At 45.7% G+C, this 19,805-nt stretch overlaps 1 protein-coding gene across 3 annotated transcripts in view; it reads right to left on the bottom strand.

Annotated features, from left to right (window-relative positions):
* Window positions 1-1,314: 1,314 nt before the first annotated feature.
* HNF4A (hepatocyte nuclear factor 4 alpha) overlaps window positions 1,315-19,805 on the bottom strand; it is a 116,897-nt gene continuing 98,406 nt past the window's right edge. For all 3 annotated transcript variants that reach the window (XM_063959553.1, XM_063959556.1, XM_063959555.1), the window contains 3 exons: window positions 19,448-19,684; window positions 5,009-5,134; window positions 1,315-4,290 (listed from right to left, as the gene is read on the bottom strand). In XM_063959553.1, coding sequence (XP_063815623.1) covers window positions 4,148-4,290; window positions 5,009-5,134; window positions 19,448-19,684 — 506 coding nt within the window. In that variant the 3' untranslated portion in view covers window positions 1,315-4,147. The remainder of the gene's footprint in view (window positions 4,291-5,008; window positions 5,135-19,447; window positions 19,685-19,805) is intronic.

Genomic DNA, 19,805 nt, shown 5'->3' with positions numbered 1-19,805 from the left:
AGTCACACCTGCCAAGACTGGTTCCTGAGCTGGGGTTGTTTGGTGGATGTGTATCTGTAGCATTTACTGATATGTGGCAATAGGTGCTGCTGCAGATGTTTCTGTGTAGAATGTATAGACTTGGTGGGATCAAAGGCAGCTCAGACTGTTACAGAGGAACTGGACATGATTCATTTGTGAACAGAAGGGGATCCAAAACTGACCTGCTCTCCTCCAGTCTCCAGTTACCTAACAACCATGACCTAGAATATGATCCACCAATAGCTTTTCCCACCAACCCCACTGCTGCTGTGCCACTGTCTGAAAACCTTTTTTGCAGAATTGAATCAGTAGCCTACTGCACTATGCCACTGATAGAGAGAACACATCAGGGTGGGCAACACAGAGAAATAAAAAAGTTTGTGAAAGATGACATCTGTTCTGACATCAAGACGCCAAGCAGCGGCAGTACCAGAAGCCAGGTAACTTAATAAAAATAGACCATGGAGGTGAGGGAGTGTGTAGCAGATCACATACATTTATTATGCACATCCTTTTTTTGGTGCTGAAAAGACTGTTCGCCAAGGTAGAGCAGTACAGTTCCTTAACATTGCACAGACATCTCCAAAATGACCAATACGTCCAGGAAAAAACTCTTGGGTAAAGCCTGAAACATACTGATTATCACTTAACTGAAAGAATGTTTTGTCAGTGTGATGTCACAACCTGACCTCCAACTGACCATTATTGAAGAACATCATAAACAACTGTCACTGGGGAGGATGAGCGAATGATACAACTCATCCCACACGCTATGTGGTTACATGTTAGGCATAGTTCTGCTGTATAGATACACGATCGAGTCACATTATTATGACCTCCAGCTAGTAGCCAGAGTAACTAGCTAGACGTGCTAAACTGTTATTTTAGACACACATCTGGTAGCTCCCAGGTTTATTTTGATGGTAAGCTGCTCCACTATAGTGTGTCGGTCAGCCCTCACGCATCTTTGTAGCCAACGTTCATCTCAAACATCAATGGCACGTGGTGCTCCGCAGCTTCCACGATGGTTATTCGGAATGGTACCATTTGTTCAGTCACAATAAACCTTCACCACAGCAGCATACATACAGTTCACAAACTGCACTGTTTCAGAAATACTGCCACCCTTGGCCCAAAAGCCAATAATAATCCCTTTTTGCAACTCCAGCATCGGTCTCCTGAACGCTGGGATCCTGACAGCCGGCATTTTAACGACATCACCTTGCACCACTGAATTCGCACATTTGTATAAAAACCAGCAAAACAACTCAAAACAAGATCACAGATACATACTTCTATAAAACATGTCATTTATTTATAACAAACTAGTGGCAGGAAACCTATTCCTCCTCCAATGAAAAGATGGTTACACTGAGAATTAGGTTAAACACTTACACATAAAATATACACGTCTAGTTTTAGTAACACAATGAAAAGGCAGATGTAAAAAGGCCACATCATGACATTTCATATAAAATGCTTATTAATTATCAACTTAGAAAATTCAAAATTTCCAATAAATCAGTTAAATATACAAAATAATTTAAACAGTGCAGTCATTAGGGGAAAATAAATTACAGAAAATATCACATATCTACATTTGCAATGGCACAGATTATTACAATTCTGGCAGCTGTATCTTGGTCATGACACAACTTACTAACTGCATCTCCCATGATGCTCTGCCAAATGGAGAAGGCCATTCCATTTGCATAAACTCGCTTTTTTCTTCTTCCTATAACCACTATAGGTTAACAGAAACAGAAATATACCAGCAGAATATTTAGAATTACTCTTAACAAAAATGATGTCTCTTTATAAAATATGGCAGTGAAAACATGGTACAAAATGTGTGGGCAGTCGAATAGCAATGCTAAAAATATTTAGTATTTCTTGTTTTTTTCTTATTGGAACATATAAAACTCCACTATGTGATTCAGATTGATATACTGACGCATGTCTTATCAAAAATAGTTCTGTCACACTACCCTGGGTTCAAGGACATGCCTCAGAGATTTTACTGGTTCCTTATAAATTGATAAGCTTTTATCTAATGAATATTTTTCATTTTACAAAATGGCTGTCTTTGCTCTGTGAAACTGTAGTTATTTAAGATGATATTCTTTAATGCAATATTTTCAGGCAGACAGCAGTTTAATAAAAGACCTACTGTTTACTTCAAATGATTGATTATACATACCCACATGCAGGCTTAAAAAGAGCATGTATTTCTTCTGTTAAAACACAGTTAAATAGTTAGTAATTAATAATGTATTACAGTTATTTTGACTGAAGCAAATACTTGACTTCTCCTTTAATGTCACCTATGTGAAAGGAGGAATTTAGGGAGCAAGACAATTTTTTATAAAAGTATAGGTAAAGAGTATTTCTCTAAGATCACATTATTACTGGGAGGTGTTTCAGTTTTTGTATATGCCACAGCCAATATGTTCATACCTCCCAAATGTATAGATTTTGGTGGGACTGTCTATTTCACAGACGTAAAAAAGGTCAGAGATTTGCACAAAGTAGAAAGTAGCGTTTTTGGGTGAACAGATATGGGGTTTGGGCAGATTGGAAGGGGTTCATGCACATTGGGGCCGGCACTTATCCTGTTTTTGTATCTAAATGTTGGAAGATCTGTATAATGCAATTGCTATGTATAGTGCCGCCCATAATAAGAACCCTGCTCGCATCCTCCTTGAGAGTTGAGTTTAAAAAATAATATATTTTACAACCTTATTGTACATTGATATTCACTGTTAAATGTGGTAAATGTGGTAATTAAAGTATTAATAATTAGGTTTACTTGCAGCAAGCACCTCCATACTGTATAAATCAGAGCAACTTTTATGAATCTCTCCTTGTCCCCCCTTTCTAGCAGAGTGGGCTCAGGGTCATGATGATGTGAATCATGTGACCACACCACGAACACTTGCCACTTGAACTTCCTTTCTCAGAGGGATGTTCCAAAATCACATTGTATTCACATTAAATCCGAAGGTACATTGTGTTTGCATTCGTTATTGGGGGAATGTCCAGTCTTTCAGAAGACAGCGTTGAATTGTCCTGTTCCTAATTTAACTGTACAGTTAATAACAACCTTTACGTAGAGAAAACGGTTTGTTTTTGTCTCACACTAACATATATAGTTAGCAGATGAGAAGAGTCAACGATGTAGAAAACAGTGGAAAAGTGCTGTTCTGTCCCCCATATTTGCTTTATGATATAACCCCCTTGGTTTGCTTTAGGCTAGAAAATATAATAAGCCTTTATTTACTGACAACTCCCTCCCTGTAACCAATACTTATCCCACACTGAAAGTGATGTCACCTATTTGTTATGTATAACTTTATTTAATTCTTGTTTCATCCATTGTCGTCATTGACCTGGACCTCCAAAGGTGTCATATGAAGTGAATCATGTTGTTCAAATACTAGATAACTAACCACTTCTGATATCCAGAGAAGAATGCTGGCTACACTGTTGCCAGACATCAAGATGACTAAACCTCAATCGGTTTTTGCAATAAGCAACAAAAAAAAAAAAGCAGTGCTGTAACCAATTAGCGGAGCTTTACGGAATTACTGCAGATAGTGAGACAGACATGTTGTGGTCTGAGCCAAAATTTATGACAATGCATCCTATCAATTCACTGGTAAATATCGATATCACTTTGTACCTCAAGATTCGATGATATCACCAGGTTGTAGTGAAGTAATAAGTGCAATAAGAGATCAGCCCACAAAAATGGCGGCCTTCAATGTATGTAAGTGAGGGGTACACTTTAAAAACACCAATCACTTAGTAAACAAACATACAATTAAATGTATCCATACCATCTCTCTCTATTCAAAATATTTCTAATATAATACATAAAAGCTTTAAGGAGCTAAACAGGAGTACAAAAAAAACAAACAAAAAACAATAAACCCCAAGACATTAAACTATACAAAAATATCACTTTCGTAAGGCAGAATGAACCCGTTACAGCCATAAAGGCCTGGTCTTGTCTGTTCAGGCTTTGACAAATACAGTCTTTGTGCTTATCTTTGGCATGGCTTTAATCAATCAGTCTATTTTTTGCTCCTCTGTTCATATTTTTTCAGCTGATGATTGAAATGGTTCACATGGCTTCCTGCTTGGTGATGGTGGGCTGTGGAATGGAGGTTGGCTGCTTAGATACAGCAGAGATGGTTCCGTGGATTAGTTTGTATTGCTCTGCACCTGAGCCTGCCGGTGGGGATGGCTGCGGGGTCTCCGGTGTGGCTAGAAAAACAAATATTAACTGTGAACAAGGATATTTGAAAATGTGCAATGATTTTAAATCTGTAGTTCTCCTTTTTTTAGCGGGAGCGATCTAGTGATATCCTTCACAAAACTTCCCCTAAGATACAAAGTTAAATTCTGCACATAAATCCTTTCACTGGTAGGAAAAAATATAATGAGGCAGTACAGATAGTGTAATGGTCAGCATTACTGCCTCACAGCACTGAGGTCATGAGTTCAATTCCCACCATGGCCCTAACTGTGTGGAGTTTGTATATTCTCCCCGTACCGGGTGCTCCGGTTTCCTCCCACAATCCAAAAATATACTGGTAGGTTAATTGGCTCCCAACAAAATTAACTCTAACGTGAATGTGAGTATGTGTACATGGGGTAGGGCATATAGATTGAAAGCTCTGCTGGGGCAGGGACTGATGTGAATGGGCAAATATTCTTTGTAAAGCGCTGCGGAATATGTGTGCGCTATATAAATAACTGGTAATAAATAAATAATGAGGACATTGAAAATGTTACAGTAATGAGTTGGATTGGTTAATAAAACCTCATCATTTCCACAGTATTAAACACTAATACAAAGGATTTATTATATATTAAAGACAACCAGGGGATTTAATTACTTGCATGGTGTTGGCACCAGGCCTACTATACCCAGTGGATAAGGAGCAGCAATGATACTAAGATTTGATTCACACATACTCACACATCTGTCCATTATGCAGCTGAACAGGTACAGTGTTGTTAGCTACTATAACATTTGTTGCTAGATGCTCCTGGACCAGATGAGGATGTAGTGGGTGATGAGAGTGTGGGGCTTCATTTGCTGACCCTGTCACATATTAACACAAATATGAAATAATATAAGTCAGGTGACTTGCAACTTTTCTGTTATGCATATTTTACTAGATACTTGATACCTATGCCTAAAACTAGTAGTTGAAGATGAAGATATGGCCAATTGGTAGACATTGGGCCGGATGTAATGACGCACGAGTTCAGCGGCCGTGCGGAATGCCGGGCGAGCTCAGACTTTTTTTTAAAGGGGCAATCACTTACAGGGAAAAACAATGCATTGTAAATGAGTGCCCCTTTAAAAAAACATCAGAGTTTGGCCAGCATCCCCCATTTAGAATAAACATAATACTAGCAATAAAATTAGAGCACAAAATAGAATAAAAAAAATAAGATTTTAAACCTACCGGTAAATCTTTTTCTCGTAGTCCGTAGAGGATGCTGGGGACTCCGTAAGGACCATGGGGAATAGATGGGCTCTACAGGAGACATGGGCACTAAAAAGAACTTTAGGTATGGGTGTGCACTGGCTCCTCCCTCTATGCCCCTCCTCCAGACCTCAGTTAAAAAAACTGTGCCCAGAGGAGACAGACAGTACGAGGAAAGGATTTTGTAAATCCAAGGGCAAGATTCATACCAGCCACACCATTCACACCGTATAACTTGGGATATACGAACCAGTCAACAGTATGAAACAAAACCAGTATCAGTCCAAAACTGATCCAACTGAAACATAACCCTTATGTAAGCAACAACTATATACAAGTCCTGCAGGATGTTGTCCGCACAGGGACAGTCGCCCAGCATCTTCTACGGATTACGAGAAAAAGATTTACCGGTAGGTTTAAAATCTTATTTTCTCTTACGTCCTAGAGGATGCTGGGGACTCCGTAAGGACCATGGGGATTATACCAAAGCTCCAAAACGGGCGGGAGAGTGCAGACGACTCTGCAGCACCGAATGAGCAAACATTAGGTCCTCATTGCCCAGGGTATCAAACTTGTAGAATTTTGCAAAAGTGTTTGAACCCGACCAAGTCGCAGCTCGGCAAAGTTGTAATGCCGAGACGCCCCGGGCAGCCGCCCAAGAAGAGCCCACCTTCCTAGTGGAATGGGCCTTTACCGAATTCGGTAACGGCAATCCAGCCGTAGAATGAGCCTGCTGAATCGTGTTACAGATCCAGCGAGCAATAGTCTGTTTAGACGCAGGAGCACCAACCTTGTTGGCTGCATACAGGATAAACAGAGCCTCTGTTTTCCTAACCCGAGCCGTTCTGGCCACATACATTTTCAATGCCCTGACCACATCTAGGGACTCGGAATCCTCCACGTCCCTTGTAGCCACAGGCACCTCAATAGGTTGGTTCATATGAAAAGAAGAAACCACCTTAGGCAAAAATTGGGGACGAGTCCGCAACTCAGCTCTATCCACATGGAAAATCAGATAAGGGCTTTTGTGAGACAAAGCCGCCAACTCTGACACTCGCCGTGCCGAAGCCAAGGCCAATAACATGACCACCTTCCAAGTAAGATACTTCAATTCAACTGTTTGAAGCGGTTCAAACCAGTGAGACTTAAGGAACCGTAACACCACGTTAAGTTCCCATGGTGCCACTGGAGGCACAAAAGGAGGCTGGATATGCAGCACCCCTTTCACGAAAGTCTGGACTTCTGGAAGAGGAGCCAATTCCTTTTGAAAGAAAATGGATAAGGCCGAAATCTGAACCTTAATGGAGCCTAACTTTAGGCCCAAATTCACTCCTGTTTGCAGGAAGTGGAGAAAACGGCCCAGATGGAACTCTTCCGGAGGAGCAGTCTTGGCTTCGCACGAAGACACATACTTCCTCCAGATACGGTGATAATGTTTCGATGTCACCTCCTTCCTAGCCTTTATCACAGTAGGAATGACCTCCTCCGGAATGCCCTTCTCCGCTAGGATCCTGCGTTCAACCGCCATGCCGTCAAATGCAGTCGCGGTAAGTCTTGGAACAGACAGGGCCCCTGTTGTAACAGGTCTTCCTTTAGAGGAAGAGGCCACGGATCTTCTGAGAGCATTTCCTGTAGATCCGGATACCAGACCCTTCGAGGCCAATATGGAACGATGAGAATCGCCTGAACCCTTCTTCGTCTTATGATTCTCAGTATTTTTGAGATGAGAGGAAGAGGAGGGAACACATAGACCGACTGAAACACCCACGGTGTCACCAGTGCGTCCACTGCAATCGCCTGAGGGTCCCTTGACCTGGCGCAATATCTCGGAAGTTTTTTGTTGAGGCGTGAAGCCATCATGTCTATTTGAGGCAGACCTCACTGACTTGCAATGTCTGCGAAGACTTCCTGATGAAGTCCCCACTCTCCTGGATGCAGATCGTGCCTGCTGAGGAAGTCTGCTTCCCAGTTGTCTACACCCGGAATAAAGACTGATGTCAGAGCGCTTACATGACTCTCCGCCCATTGAAGAATCTTTGAGGCTTCTGCCATTGCCACTCTGCTCCTTGTGCCGCCTTGGTGGTTTACATGAGCCACTGCTGTGATGTTGTCTGACTGAATCAGAACCGGTAGACCTTGAAGTAAGGTCTGCGCCTGACGAAGGCCGTTGTATATGGCCCTTAATTCCAGAATGTTGATGTGTAGACAAGCCTCCTGGCTTGACCACAGACCCTGGAAGTTTCTTCCCTGTGTGACTGCTCCCCATCCTCGGAGACTCGCGTCCGTGGTCACCAGAACCCAGTCCTGGATTCCGAACCTGCAACCCTCTAGAAGGTGAACACTCTGCAGCCACCACAGGAGAGATACCCTGGCCCTGGGGAACAGGCGGATCATCTGATGAATCTGTAAATGTGACTCGGACCACTTGTCCAGAAGGTCCCACTGAAAGGTTCTGGAATGGAACCTGCCGAATGGAATGGCCTCGTAAGATGCCACCATTTTCCCCAGCACTCGCGTGCAGTGATGTACCGACACCCTCTCTGGCTTCAACAGGTCCCTGACCAAGTCCCGCAGTTCCTGTTCTTTTTCCGTCAGGAGAAAGACCCTCTTTTGTTCCATGTCCAGAATCATGCCTAAGAAAGGCAATCTGGTGATTGGAACTAACTGTGACTTTGGCAGGTTTAGAATCCAACCGTGTTGTTGTAACACCCTCAGGGAGAGTGATACTTTGACCAGCAACTGTTCTCTCGATCTCGCTTTTATCAGGAGATCGTCCAAGTATGGGATAATTGTGACCCCCTGCTTGCGCAGGAGCACCATCATCTCCGCCATTAATTTGGTAAAAATTCTCGGGGCCGTGGACAGCCCAAACGGCAACGTCTGAAATTGGTAGTGACAATCCTCCACCACAAATCTCAGGAACGCCTGATGAGGTTGATAAATGGGGACATGAAGGTATGCATCCTTTATGTCTAGAGACACCATATAATCTCCCTCTTCCAGACTTGCAATGACCGCCCTGAGCGACTCCATCTTGAACTTGAACCTCTTTAAGTATAGGTTTAAGGATTTTAAAATAAGAATTTACTTACCGATAATTCTATTTCTCGGAGTCCGTAGTGGATGCTGGGGTTCCTGAAAGGACCATGGGGAATAGCGGCTCCGCAGGAGACAGGGCACAAAAGTAAAGCTTTTACAGGTCAGGTGGTGTGTACTGGCTCCTCCCCCTATGACCCTCCTCCAGACTCCAGTTAGGTACTGTGCCCGGACGAGCGTACACAATAAGGGAGGATTTTGAATCCCGGGTAAGACTCATACCAGCCACACCAATCACACCGTACAACTTGTGATCTAAACCCAGTTAACAGTATGATAACAGAGGAGCCTCTGAAAGATGGCTTCCTAAACAATAACCCGAATTAGTTAACAATAACTATGTACAAGTATTGCAGATAATCCGCACTTGGGATGGGCGCCCAGCATCCACTACGGACTCCGAGAAATAGAATTATCGGTAAGTAAATTCTTATTTTCTCTATCGTCCTAAGTGGATGCTGGGGTTCCTGAAAGGACCATGGGGATTATACCAAAGCTCCCAAACGGGCGGGAGAGTGCGGATGACTCTGCAGCACCGAATGAGAGAACTCCAGGTCCTCCTTTGCCAGGGTATCAAATTTGTAAAAATTTACAAACGTGTTCTCCCCTGACCACGTAGCTGCTCGGCAGAGTTGTAATGCCGAGACCCCTCGGGCAGCCGCCCAAGATGAGCCCACCTTCCTTGCGGAATGGGCCTTAACAGATTTAGGCTGTGGCAGGCCTGCCACAGAATGTACAAGTTGAATTTTGTTACAAAACCAACGAGCAATCGACTGCTTAGAAGCAGGTGCACCCAACTTGTTGGGTGCATACAGTATAAACAGCGAGTCAGATTTTCTGACTCCAGCCGTCCTTTAAATGTATATTTTTAAGGCTCTGACAACGTCCAACAACTTGGAGTCCTTCAAGTCGTCTGTAGCCGCAGGCACTACAATAGGCTGGTTCAGGTGAAACGCTGATACCACCTTAGGGAGAAAATGCGGACGCGTCCGCAGCTCTGCCCTATGTCGAATGGAAAATTATATAAGGGCTTTTATAAGACAAAGCCGCCAGTTCAGATACTCTCCCGGCCGAAGCCAGGGCCAGTAACATAGTCACTTTCCATGTGAGATATTTCAAATCCACATTCTTTAGTGGTTCAAACCAATTGGATTTGAGGAAATCTAAAACTACATTTAGATCCCACGGTGCCACCTTAGGCACCACAGGAGGCTGTATATGCAGTACTCCTTTGATAAAAATCTGGACCTCAGGGACTGAGGCCAATTCTTTGTGGAAGAATATTGATAGGGCCGAAATTTGAACCTTAATAGATCCCAATTTGAGACCCATAGACAATCCTGATTGCAGGAAATGTAGGAAAACGACCCAGTTGAAATTCCTCCATCGGAGCACTCCGCTGCTCGCACCACGCAACATATTTTCGCCAAATACGGCGATAATGCTTCGCGGTGACTTCCTTCCTTGCCTTTATCAAGGTAGGAATGACTTCTTCTGGAATGCCTTTTCCTTTTAGGATCTGGCATTCAACGCCATGCCGTCAAACGCAGCCGCGGTAAGTCTTGAAAAAGACAAGGACCCTGCTGAAGCAGGTCCCTTCTCAGAAGTAGAGGCCACGGATCGTCCGTGACCATCTCTTGAAGTTCCGGGTACCAAGTCCTTCTTGGCCAATCCGGAGCCACTAGTCTTACTCCTCTTTGCCGTATAATCCTCAATACCTTTGGTATGAGAGGCAGAGGAGGAAACACATATACCGACTGGTACACCCAAGGTGTTACCAGCGCGTCCACAGCTATTGCCTGCGGATCTCTTGACCTGGCGCAATACCTGTCCAGTGTTTTGTTGAGGCGAGACGCCATCATGTCCACCATTGGTTTTACCCAACGGTTTAATAGCATGTGGAAAACTTCTGGATGAAGTCCCCACTCTCCCGGGTGAAGGTCGTGTCTGCTGAGGAAGTCTGCTTCCCAGTTGTCCACGCCCGGGATGAATACTGCTGACAGTGCTATCACGTGATTCTCCGCCCAGCGAAGGATCCTGGCAGCTTCTGCCATTGCCCTCCTGCTTCTTGTGCCGCCCTGTCTGTTTACATGGGCGACTGCCGTGATGTTGTCCGACTGGATCAACACCGGTCTTCCTTGAAGCAGAGGTTCCGCCTGGCTTAGAGCATTGTAGATTGCTCTTAGTTCCAGAATGCTTATGTGAAGAGACTTTTTCAGGCTCGACCACACTCCCTGGAAATTTCTTCCCTGTGTGACTGCTCCCCAGCCTCTCAGGCTGGCATCCGTGGTCACCAGGATCCAATCCTGCATGCCGAATCTGCGGCCCTCCAATAGATGAGCCTCCTGCAACCACCACAGAAGGGATACCCTTGTCCTCGGCGACAGGGTTATCCGCAGGTGCATCTGAAGATGCGACCCTGACCATTTGTCCAACAGATCCCTTTGCATGGAATCTGCCGAAAGGGATTGCTTCGTAAGAAGCTACCATTTTTTCCCAGGACTCTTGTGCATTGATGTACAGACACCTTTCCTGGTTTTAGGAGGTTCCTGACCAGGTCAGATAACTCCTTGGCTTTTTCTTCGGGAAGAAAAACCTTTTTCTGAACTGTGTCCAGAATCATCCCCAGGAACAGCAGACGAGTTGTCGGCATTAATTGGGATTTTGGAATATTCAGAATCCATCCGTGCTGCTTTAGCACCTCTTGAGATAGTGCTAAACCCATCTCTAGCTGTTCTCTGGACCTTGCCCTTATTAGGAGATCGTCCAAGTATGGGATAATTAATACGCCTTTTCTTCGAAGAAGAAATATTATCTCGGCCATTACCTTTGTAAAGACCCGAGGTGCCGTGGACAAACCAAACGGCAGCGTCTGAAACTGATAGTGACAGTTTTGTACAACGAACCTGAGGTACCCCTGGTGTGAGGGGTAATTGGAACGTGGAGATACGCATCCTTGATGTCCAAGGATACCATAAAGTCCCCTTCTTCCAGGTTCGCTATCACTGCTCTGAGTGACTCCATCTTGAACTTGAACTTCTTTATGTATAGGTTCAAGGACTTCAGATTTAGAATAGGCCTTACCGAGCCATCCGGCTTCGGTACCACAAATAGAGTGGAATAATACCCCTTCCCTTGTTGTAGAAGAGGTACCTTGACTATCACCTGCTGAGAATACAGCTTGTGAATGGCTTCCAAAACCGTCTCCCTTTCTGAGGGGGACGTTGGTAAAGCAGACTTCAGGAAACGGCGAGGTGGCTCTGTCTCTAATTTCAACCTGTACCCCTGAGATATTATCTGCAGGATCCAGGGATTTACCTGCGAGTGAGCCCACTGCGCGCTGTAATTTTTGAGACGACCGCCTACCGCCCCCGAGTCCGCTTGCGAAGCCCCAGCGTCATGCTGAGGCTTTTGTAGAAGCCGGGGAGGGCTTCTGTTCCTGGGAAGGAGCTGCCTGTTGCTGTCTCTTCCCTCGTCCTCTGCCTCGTGGCAGATATGAATAGCCCTTTGCTCTCTTATTTTTAAAGGAACGAAAGGGCTGCGGTTGAAAGGTCGGTGCCTTTTTCTGTTGGGGAGTGACTTGAGGTAGAAAGGTGGATTTCCCGGCCGTAGCCGTGGCCACCAAATCCGATAGACCGACCTCAAATAACTCCTCTACGCATCGCCTGTCCACTGTCGTGTCCATAAAGCTCTTCTGGCCGAAATGGACATAGCACTTACCCGTGATGCCAGTGTGCAGATATCTCTCTGTGCATCACGCATATAAAGAAATGCATCCTTTATTTGTTCTAACGACAGTAAAATATTGTCCCTGTCCAGGGTATCAATATTTTCGATCAGGGACTCTGACCAAACTACCCCAGCACTGCACATCCAGGCAGTCGCAATAGCTGGTCGTAGTATAACACCTGCATGCGTGTATATACCTTTTTGGATATTTTCCATCCTCCTATCTGATGGATCTTTAAGTGCGTCCGTCTCAGGAGAGGGTAACGCCACTTGTTTTGATAAGCGTGTTAGCGCTTTGTCCACCCTAGGAGGTGTTTCCCAGCGCTCCCTAACCTCTGGCGGGAAAGGGTATAAAGCCAATAACTTCTTTGAAATTAGCAGTTTTTTATCGGGGCACCCCACGCTTCATCACACACGTCATTTAATTCTTCTGATTCGGTAAAAACTACTGGTAGTTTTTTCACACCCCACATAATACCCTGTTTAGTGGTACCTGTAGTATCAGCTAAATGTAACATCTCCTTTATTGCCAAAATCATATAACGTGTGGCCCTACTGGAAAATACGGTTGATTCGTCACCTTCACCACCGGAATCAGTGCCTGTGTCTGGGTCTGTGTCGACCGACTGAGGCAAGGGACGTTTTACAGCCCCTGACGGTGTTTGAGGCGCCTGGACAGACACTAATTGAGTGTCCGGCCGCCTCATGTCGGCAAACGACTGCTTAAGCGAGTTGACGCTATCCCGTAATTCCACAAATAAAGGCATCCATTCTGGTGTCGACCCCCTAGGAGGTGACATCCTCATATTTGGCAATTGCTCCGCCTCCACACCAATAACGTCCTCATACATGTCGACACACACGTACCGACACACAGCAGACACACAGGGAATGCTCTATACGAAGACAGGACCCACTAGCCCTTTGGGGAGACAGAGGGAGAGTCTGCCAGCACACACCAAAAAGCGCTATATATGACAGGGATAGCCTTATGATTAAGTGCTCCCTTATAGCTGCTTTTATATTAATATATTGCCATTTATTCTGCCCCCCCTCTCTGTTATACCCTGTTTCTGTAGTGCAGTGCAGGGGAGAGACCTGGGAGCCTTCCTGACCAGCGGAGCTGTGACAGAAAATGGCGCCGTGTGCTGAGGAGATAGGCCCCGCCCCTTTTTCGGCGGGCTCGTCTCCCGCTATTTAGTACATTTAGGCAGGGGTAAATATCTCCATATAGCCTCTGGGGCTATATGTGAGGTATTTTTAGCCTTTTTAAAGGTTTTCATTTGCCTCCCAGGGCGCCCCCCCCCAGCGCCCTGCACCCTCAGTGACTGCCGTGTGAAGTGTGCTGAGAGGAAAATGGCGCACAGCTGCAGTGCTGTGCGCTACCTTAAGAAGACTGCAGGAGTCTTCAGCCGCCGATTCTGGACCTCTTCTTGCTTCAGCATCTGTGAGGGGGCCGGCGGCGTGGCTCCGGTGACCATCCAGGCTGTACCTGTGATCGTCCCTCTGGAGCTTCATGTCCAGTAGCCAAGAAGCCAATCCATCCTGCACGCAGGTGAGTTCACTTCTTCTCCCCTCTGTCCCTCGTTGCAGTGATCCTGTTGCCAGCAGGAATCACTGTAAAATAAAAAAACCTAAGCTAAACTCTCTAAGCAGCTCTTTATGAGAGCCACCTAGAATTGCACCCTTCTCGGCCGGGCACAAAAATCTAACTGGAGTCTGGAGGAGGGTCATAGGGGGAGGAGCCAGTACACACCACCTGACCTGTAAAAGCTTTACTTTTGTGCCCTGTCTCCTGCGGAGCCGCTATTCCCCATGGTCCTTTCAGGAACCCCAGCATCCACTTAGGACGATAGAGAAATTTAGAATGGGTCTGACTGAACCGTCCAGTTTCGGGACCACAAACAGGGTTGAGTAATAGCCCATCCCCTGCTGCAGCAGGGGAACCTTGACCACCACTTGTTGGAGACACAATTTTTGAATTGCTGCCAAAACTACCTCCCTCTCTGGGGAAGAAGTCGGCAGTGCCGATTTGAAAAACTGGCGAGGAGGCACCTCTTCGAATTCCAGCTTGTACCCCTGGGAAACATTGTCTATTGCCCAGGGATCCACCTGAGAGTGAACCCAGACTTGGCTGAAAAGACGAAGACGTGCCCGCACTGGAGCGGACTCCCCCAGCGGAGCCCCAGCGTCATGCGGTGGATTTAGTAGAAGCCGGGGAGGACTTCTGTTCCTGGGAACTGGCTGTAGCTGGCAGCTTTTTCCCCTTGCCCTTACTTCTGGTAAGAAAGGAAGATCCCCGAGCTCTCTTGGATTTATGCGGTCGAAAGGACTGCATCTGATAATGTGGCGCTTTCTTAGGCTGTGAGGAAACATAAGGTAAAAAAGTTGATTTACCAGCAGTAGCTGTGGAAACTAGGTCCGCGAGACCTTCCCCAAACAACTCCTCACCCTTGTACGGCAAAACCTCCATATGCCGTTTTGAGTCGGCATCACCCGACCACTGTCGGGTCCACAGTGCCCGCCTGGCAGAAATCGCCATAGCGTTTGTTCTGGACCCCAGTATGCCTATATCCCTTTTAGCCTCTCTCATATAAAGGACCGCATCCTTAATATGTCCCAGGGTCAATAAAATAGTTTCTTTATCCATCGTATCCATATCCGCAGATAAGGTATCGGTCCACGCTAGTACAGTGCTACAAACCCATGCCAACGCTATTGCCGGTCTGAGTAATGTACCGGTATGTGTGAAAATTGACTTCAAGGTAGTTTCCTGCTTGCGGTCAGCAGGATCCCTGAGGGCCGCTGTATCCTGAGACGGCAGCGCCACCTTTTTGGAAAGGCGCGTCAACGCCTTGTCCACCCTTGGGGAGGATTCCCACCGTATCCTGTCCTTGATAGGGAAAGGATACGCCATAAGAATTCTTTTGGGAATCTGCAGCTTCTTATCTGGAGTTTCCCAAGCACTTTCAAATAACTCATTTAATTCAAAAGAAGGTGGAAAAGTAACCTCAGGCTTCTTTTCTTTAAACATGTGGATCTTAGGATTAGGCACCGCGGGGTCATCTATAATATGCAGCACATCCTTTATAGCAATAATCATATAATGAATACTCTCTGCCAATTTTGGCTGCAACCTCGCACCATCATAATCGACACTAGAGTCAGACTCTGTGTCGGCATCTGTGTCAACTAACTGAGAAAGCGGCCGCTTTTGAGACCCAGAAGGTCCCTGTGACATAGGGAAAGGCAGGGTATGACCCTCTGTGTTGTCCCTGGACTCTGCTTTGTCCAAACGTTTGTGCAATAAATTCACATTTGCATTTAAAATATTCCACATATCCATCCAGTCATGTGTCGGCGTTGCCGACGGCGACACTACACTCATGCGCTCCACCTCCTCCCTAGGAGAGCCTTCCGCTACAGATATGCCGACACGCACGTACTGACACACCACACACTCAGGAAATGCTCTATCTGGAGACAGTTCCCCCACAAGGCCCTTTGGAGAGACAGAGAGAGAGTATGCCAGCACACACCCAGCGCCAATAATCTTGGGAAAAAGAAAAAATATTACCCAGATACAGCGCTATTCACTGCGCCCAATTATGTGCTCCCCCCTTCTTTAAAACCCTCTGTCACCGGTGATCAGCAGGGGAGAGTTCGGGGAGCCAGCTTCTCAGCTTGTGCTTGAGGAGAAAATGGCGCCGGTGAGTGCTGAGGGAGAAGCCCCGCCCCCTCAGTGGCGGGCTTCGGTCCCGCTCTTTCTTTAAACTGGCGGGTGCTCTGAAATAATATAAAAATGAGTAACTATATTCCTAAAAGCCAGTGCTGAGGTCTACATTGCAGCCCAGGGTGCCCCCCCCCCCCGCACCCTGCACCCTTACAGTGTGCGCTGTGTGTGTGTGTTGTGGGAGCAATGGCGCGCAGCGTTACCGCTGCGCATTACCTCTCCGAAGCTCTGAAGTCTTCTGCCACCTGTGAAGTCTTCTGCCTTCCTATACTCACCCGGCTTCTATCTTCCGGCTCTGCGAGGAGGACGGCGGCGCGGCTCCGGGACGAACCGCTAGGGAAGACCTGCGTTCTGACTCCCTCTGGAGCTAATGGTGTCCAATAGCCTAAGAAGCAGAGCCTAGCATTTAAGTAGGTCTGCTTCTCTCTCCTCAGGTCTCCCTGAAAATAAAAAACCTAACAAAATACTTTATTTTCAGGAAGCTCAGGAGAGCTCCCTGTAGTGCACCCAGTCTCCTCTGGGCACAGTATTAAACTGAGGTCTGGAGGAGGGGCATAGAGGGAGGAGCCAGTGCACACCCATACCTAAAGTTCTTTTTAGTGCCCATGTCTCCTGTGGAGCCCGTCTATTCCCCATGGTCCTTACGGAGTCCCCAGCATCCTCTAGGACGTAAGAGAAATGACAATGCTTTAATGTTCATAGTACAGTTCTAAAACATAATACACTGTATGTAATAGGAGATATATAAATTGTTACCAGATAATACAATCACCGAAGACTACAGGGTATATTTACTAAAATTTGTGTTTGGGACGATTTGATGGGAGTTTAATCTCGATTTTTATCGGATGTATTTTGCTGCAACTTTTTGAATCCATTTTCGGTAATTTACTAAGCTGCCGAGTTTTCTATTTTCGTATTTTCCAATGTCGATGTGATTTGTATTGTCGGGCAGTGTTTTACGGGAGTGATTACTTAGTAAAACACTGCTGGACATAACACAATGAAGTCCGGGCGGATCAGTGAGATCCGTGCAGGGCTTTATTGTGTGCATTATGAGAAGTGTTTAAAGAGTTAAAAGTAAAAATAAAAATTGCGTGGGGTCCCCCCTCCTATGTATAACCAGCCTCGGGCTCTTTGAGCCGGCCCTGGTTGTAAAAATACAGGGGGAAAAATGCGTAGGGTCCCCCCCATATTTATACAACCAGCACCGGGCTCTGCGTCCAGTCCTGGTTAAAAAAATACGGGGGACAAAATATGTAGGGGTCCCCGTATTTTTTAAAACCAGCACCGGCTCCACTAGCCAGAGAGATAATGCCACAGCCGGGGGACACTTTTATATAGGTCCCTGTGGCGTAGCATTACCCCCCCCAACTAGTCACCCCTGGCCGGGTTCCCTGGAGGAGTGGGGACCCCTTAAATCAGCCCAAGGCTGTCCCCTTATCTCTGGGTGGTGGATGGGAGGCCACAAGAGTGACCCCAATTATCTTTGCGGTTTACCGCAGACCGCAAAGTTTCCATCATTGGGCAGAATGGAGCTGCGCTAAGCTCCATTCTAGCCAGTGCGCTCCTCCTCATTGACAGGCTAGGAGCGCACAGCCAATCAGGAGAGCGCCATGATGTGGCACTCCCTGATTGGCTGGCAGGACCTTCAGTGACAGAAGTGACGGGGGATCCCGGCATTCGGGGAAAGGGGTTCCATGTGTAAACATAGAACCCCTTTAAGTGCGTGGATCGGGTTTTTGTTTTTTTCTTTTATTCAAGTCCCTGGATTACTTCGTGAAAGAAGAGGAAAGATCTTCACTGGATTGGTTGTAAGTATAATTTTTTTTTTTACAGGTCCCCCATGGATTCTACATGGACAAGTGGACGTGAATCTCAGCATTGGAGGTAGGTAAGTATGTGAGTGTGTAAGTGTGTCTGAATACAATTTTAATTTCACGGTGTCTGTGTTGTGTTTTTTTGGGGGTATTTTTTGTTGTTGTAGAACTACAGGTACCAGTGGGCCCTATATTTCCCCGCATGCTGGTACTTGTGGTTCTCCAAGTACCAGCTTGCGGGGGAGGCTTGCTGGGACTTGTAGTTCTACCACAAAAAACAATAATCTTTATTTTACACAAAAGCTATCAGCCCCCCATCCACCGCCCAGGGATGGGGTGGACAGCCTCGAGCTTCATCCCTGGTCCTTGGGTGCCTGGAGGGGGGGACCCCTTGATTTAAGGGGTCCCCACTCCTCCAGGGAACCACGGCCAGGGGTGACTAGTTGGGGGGGTATATAAAAGTGTCCCCCGGCTGTGGCATTATCTCTCTGGCTAGTGGAGCCCGGTGCTGGTTTTAAAAATATGGGAGACTCCTACATCTTTTGTCCCCCGTATTTTTTGAACCAGGACCGGATGCAGAGCCCGGTGCTGGTTGTATAAATATGGAGGGACCCTACGCATCTCCCCCCCTGTATTTTTACAACCTGGGCTGGCTCAAAGAGCCCGAGGCTGGTTATACATAGGAGGGGGGACCCCAAACAATTTTTTTTTTTTACATTTTTAAGGCAAATAGACCCTGTGTTCTCAGTGATCCGTGCATGCCTATCTAAACACGCCACCAAAAAGCAGTTCTATTTTAAAACTGCTTTTTTTACGAATTCTATGCTTTGCCGGCAGTGTTTGGCTACTGTCGGCAGTTAGTGTGAATACGAATTCTTAGTAAATTACCGAGTTGTATCAAATAACAGGCGTGTTTGACCGATGGTCTTTTCATTCGTATTTGTGAACTTAGCTGGGGAAAAACAATACGAATGGACCCAACTCTGGCGAGATTTGTGTTTAGTAAATTCCTGAGATGACACTTAGAAAAAAAAAAACTCGGTCAAAATCGGGACCTTAGTAAATATACCCCTACATTTTAATTGTAATTGATTGAGCACAGTTCATAGGTAGTAATCAGGTTTAGTTCCTTACACAACCATAAATAGTTTTATAAGATATTTAAATGAATGAATATGACATTTCCTATTAGCTCATTGTGTAGAGCACATTCCACTTTATCACTATGACAGCAACTTGCATTTTGGCAAAGACTGGAAATTCTTTAAATGCTGCAGGTCTTCCAATGTGGTAAGTATCTCTCTGTTATCCCTTACTGAGATTTTAGTATGTGTTTGTTCCCCTTTAAGCTGTCTTATGCTCACTGTGGCATAGTACAGTCATCCATAAACATGCCTCCTACTGATTCAAAAGGTAATGTTTGAGAATTCTGTGGGATTAGGCATGAAATGCCTCATGCATAGGCAATGCCAGCCCACAAAATGGCTGCCTCCATGGTGTAGAAATACAGTATTTGCTATAACCTTCTAATTAGCTATACTGACCTCCTAGCAGCATTTCCTGTAGCAAATTATCAATCTTGGCCATTCCAAAGAGTTTGACAAACTGTATCTGCTCAATCATCTGCCAGGTAATGCTCTGCAGAGTGGGGAGTAAGAGAAGCAGCTCCCCGAACCTGCCCCTGGAGTCATATTGCCTGTCGTTGATGTAATCCTCCAGGCTCACTTGGATCTGGTATCTCATCCTCTTGATTTTCGTGGGATCGCTTAATCCTTTGGCATCTTAACATCAGAAAAAGAAGTAACATAACGCTATGAGTTCATCAATTATTTTTAATATTAAAGCTTGGTACCCCATATGTCTATAGACCACATTCCATTTATACCGCTAGGTCTGTGATAG

Source organism: Pseudophryne corroboree, chromosome 3, assembly GCF_028390025.1.
Source record: "Pseudophryne corroboree isolate aPseCor3 chromosome 3, aPseCor3.hap2, whole genome shotgun sequence".
NCBI lineage: Eukaryota > Metazoa > Chordata > Amphibia > Anura > Myobatrachidae > Pseudophryne > Pseudophryne corroboree.
This window is presented reverse-complemented; position numbering and strand designations above follow the sequence as displayed.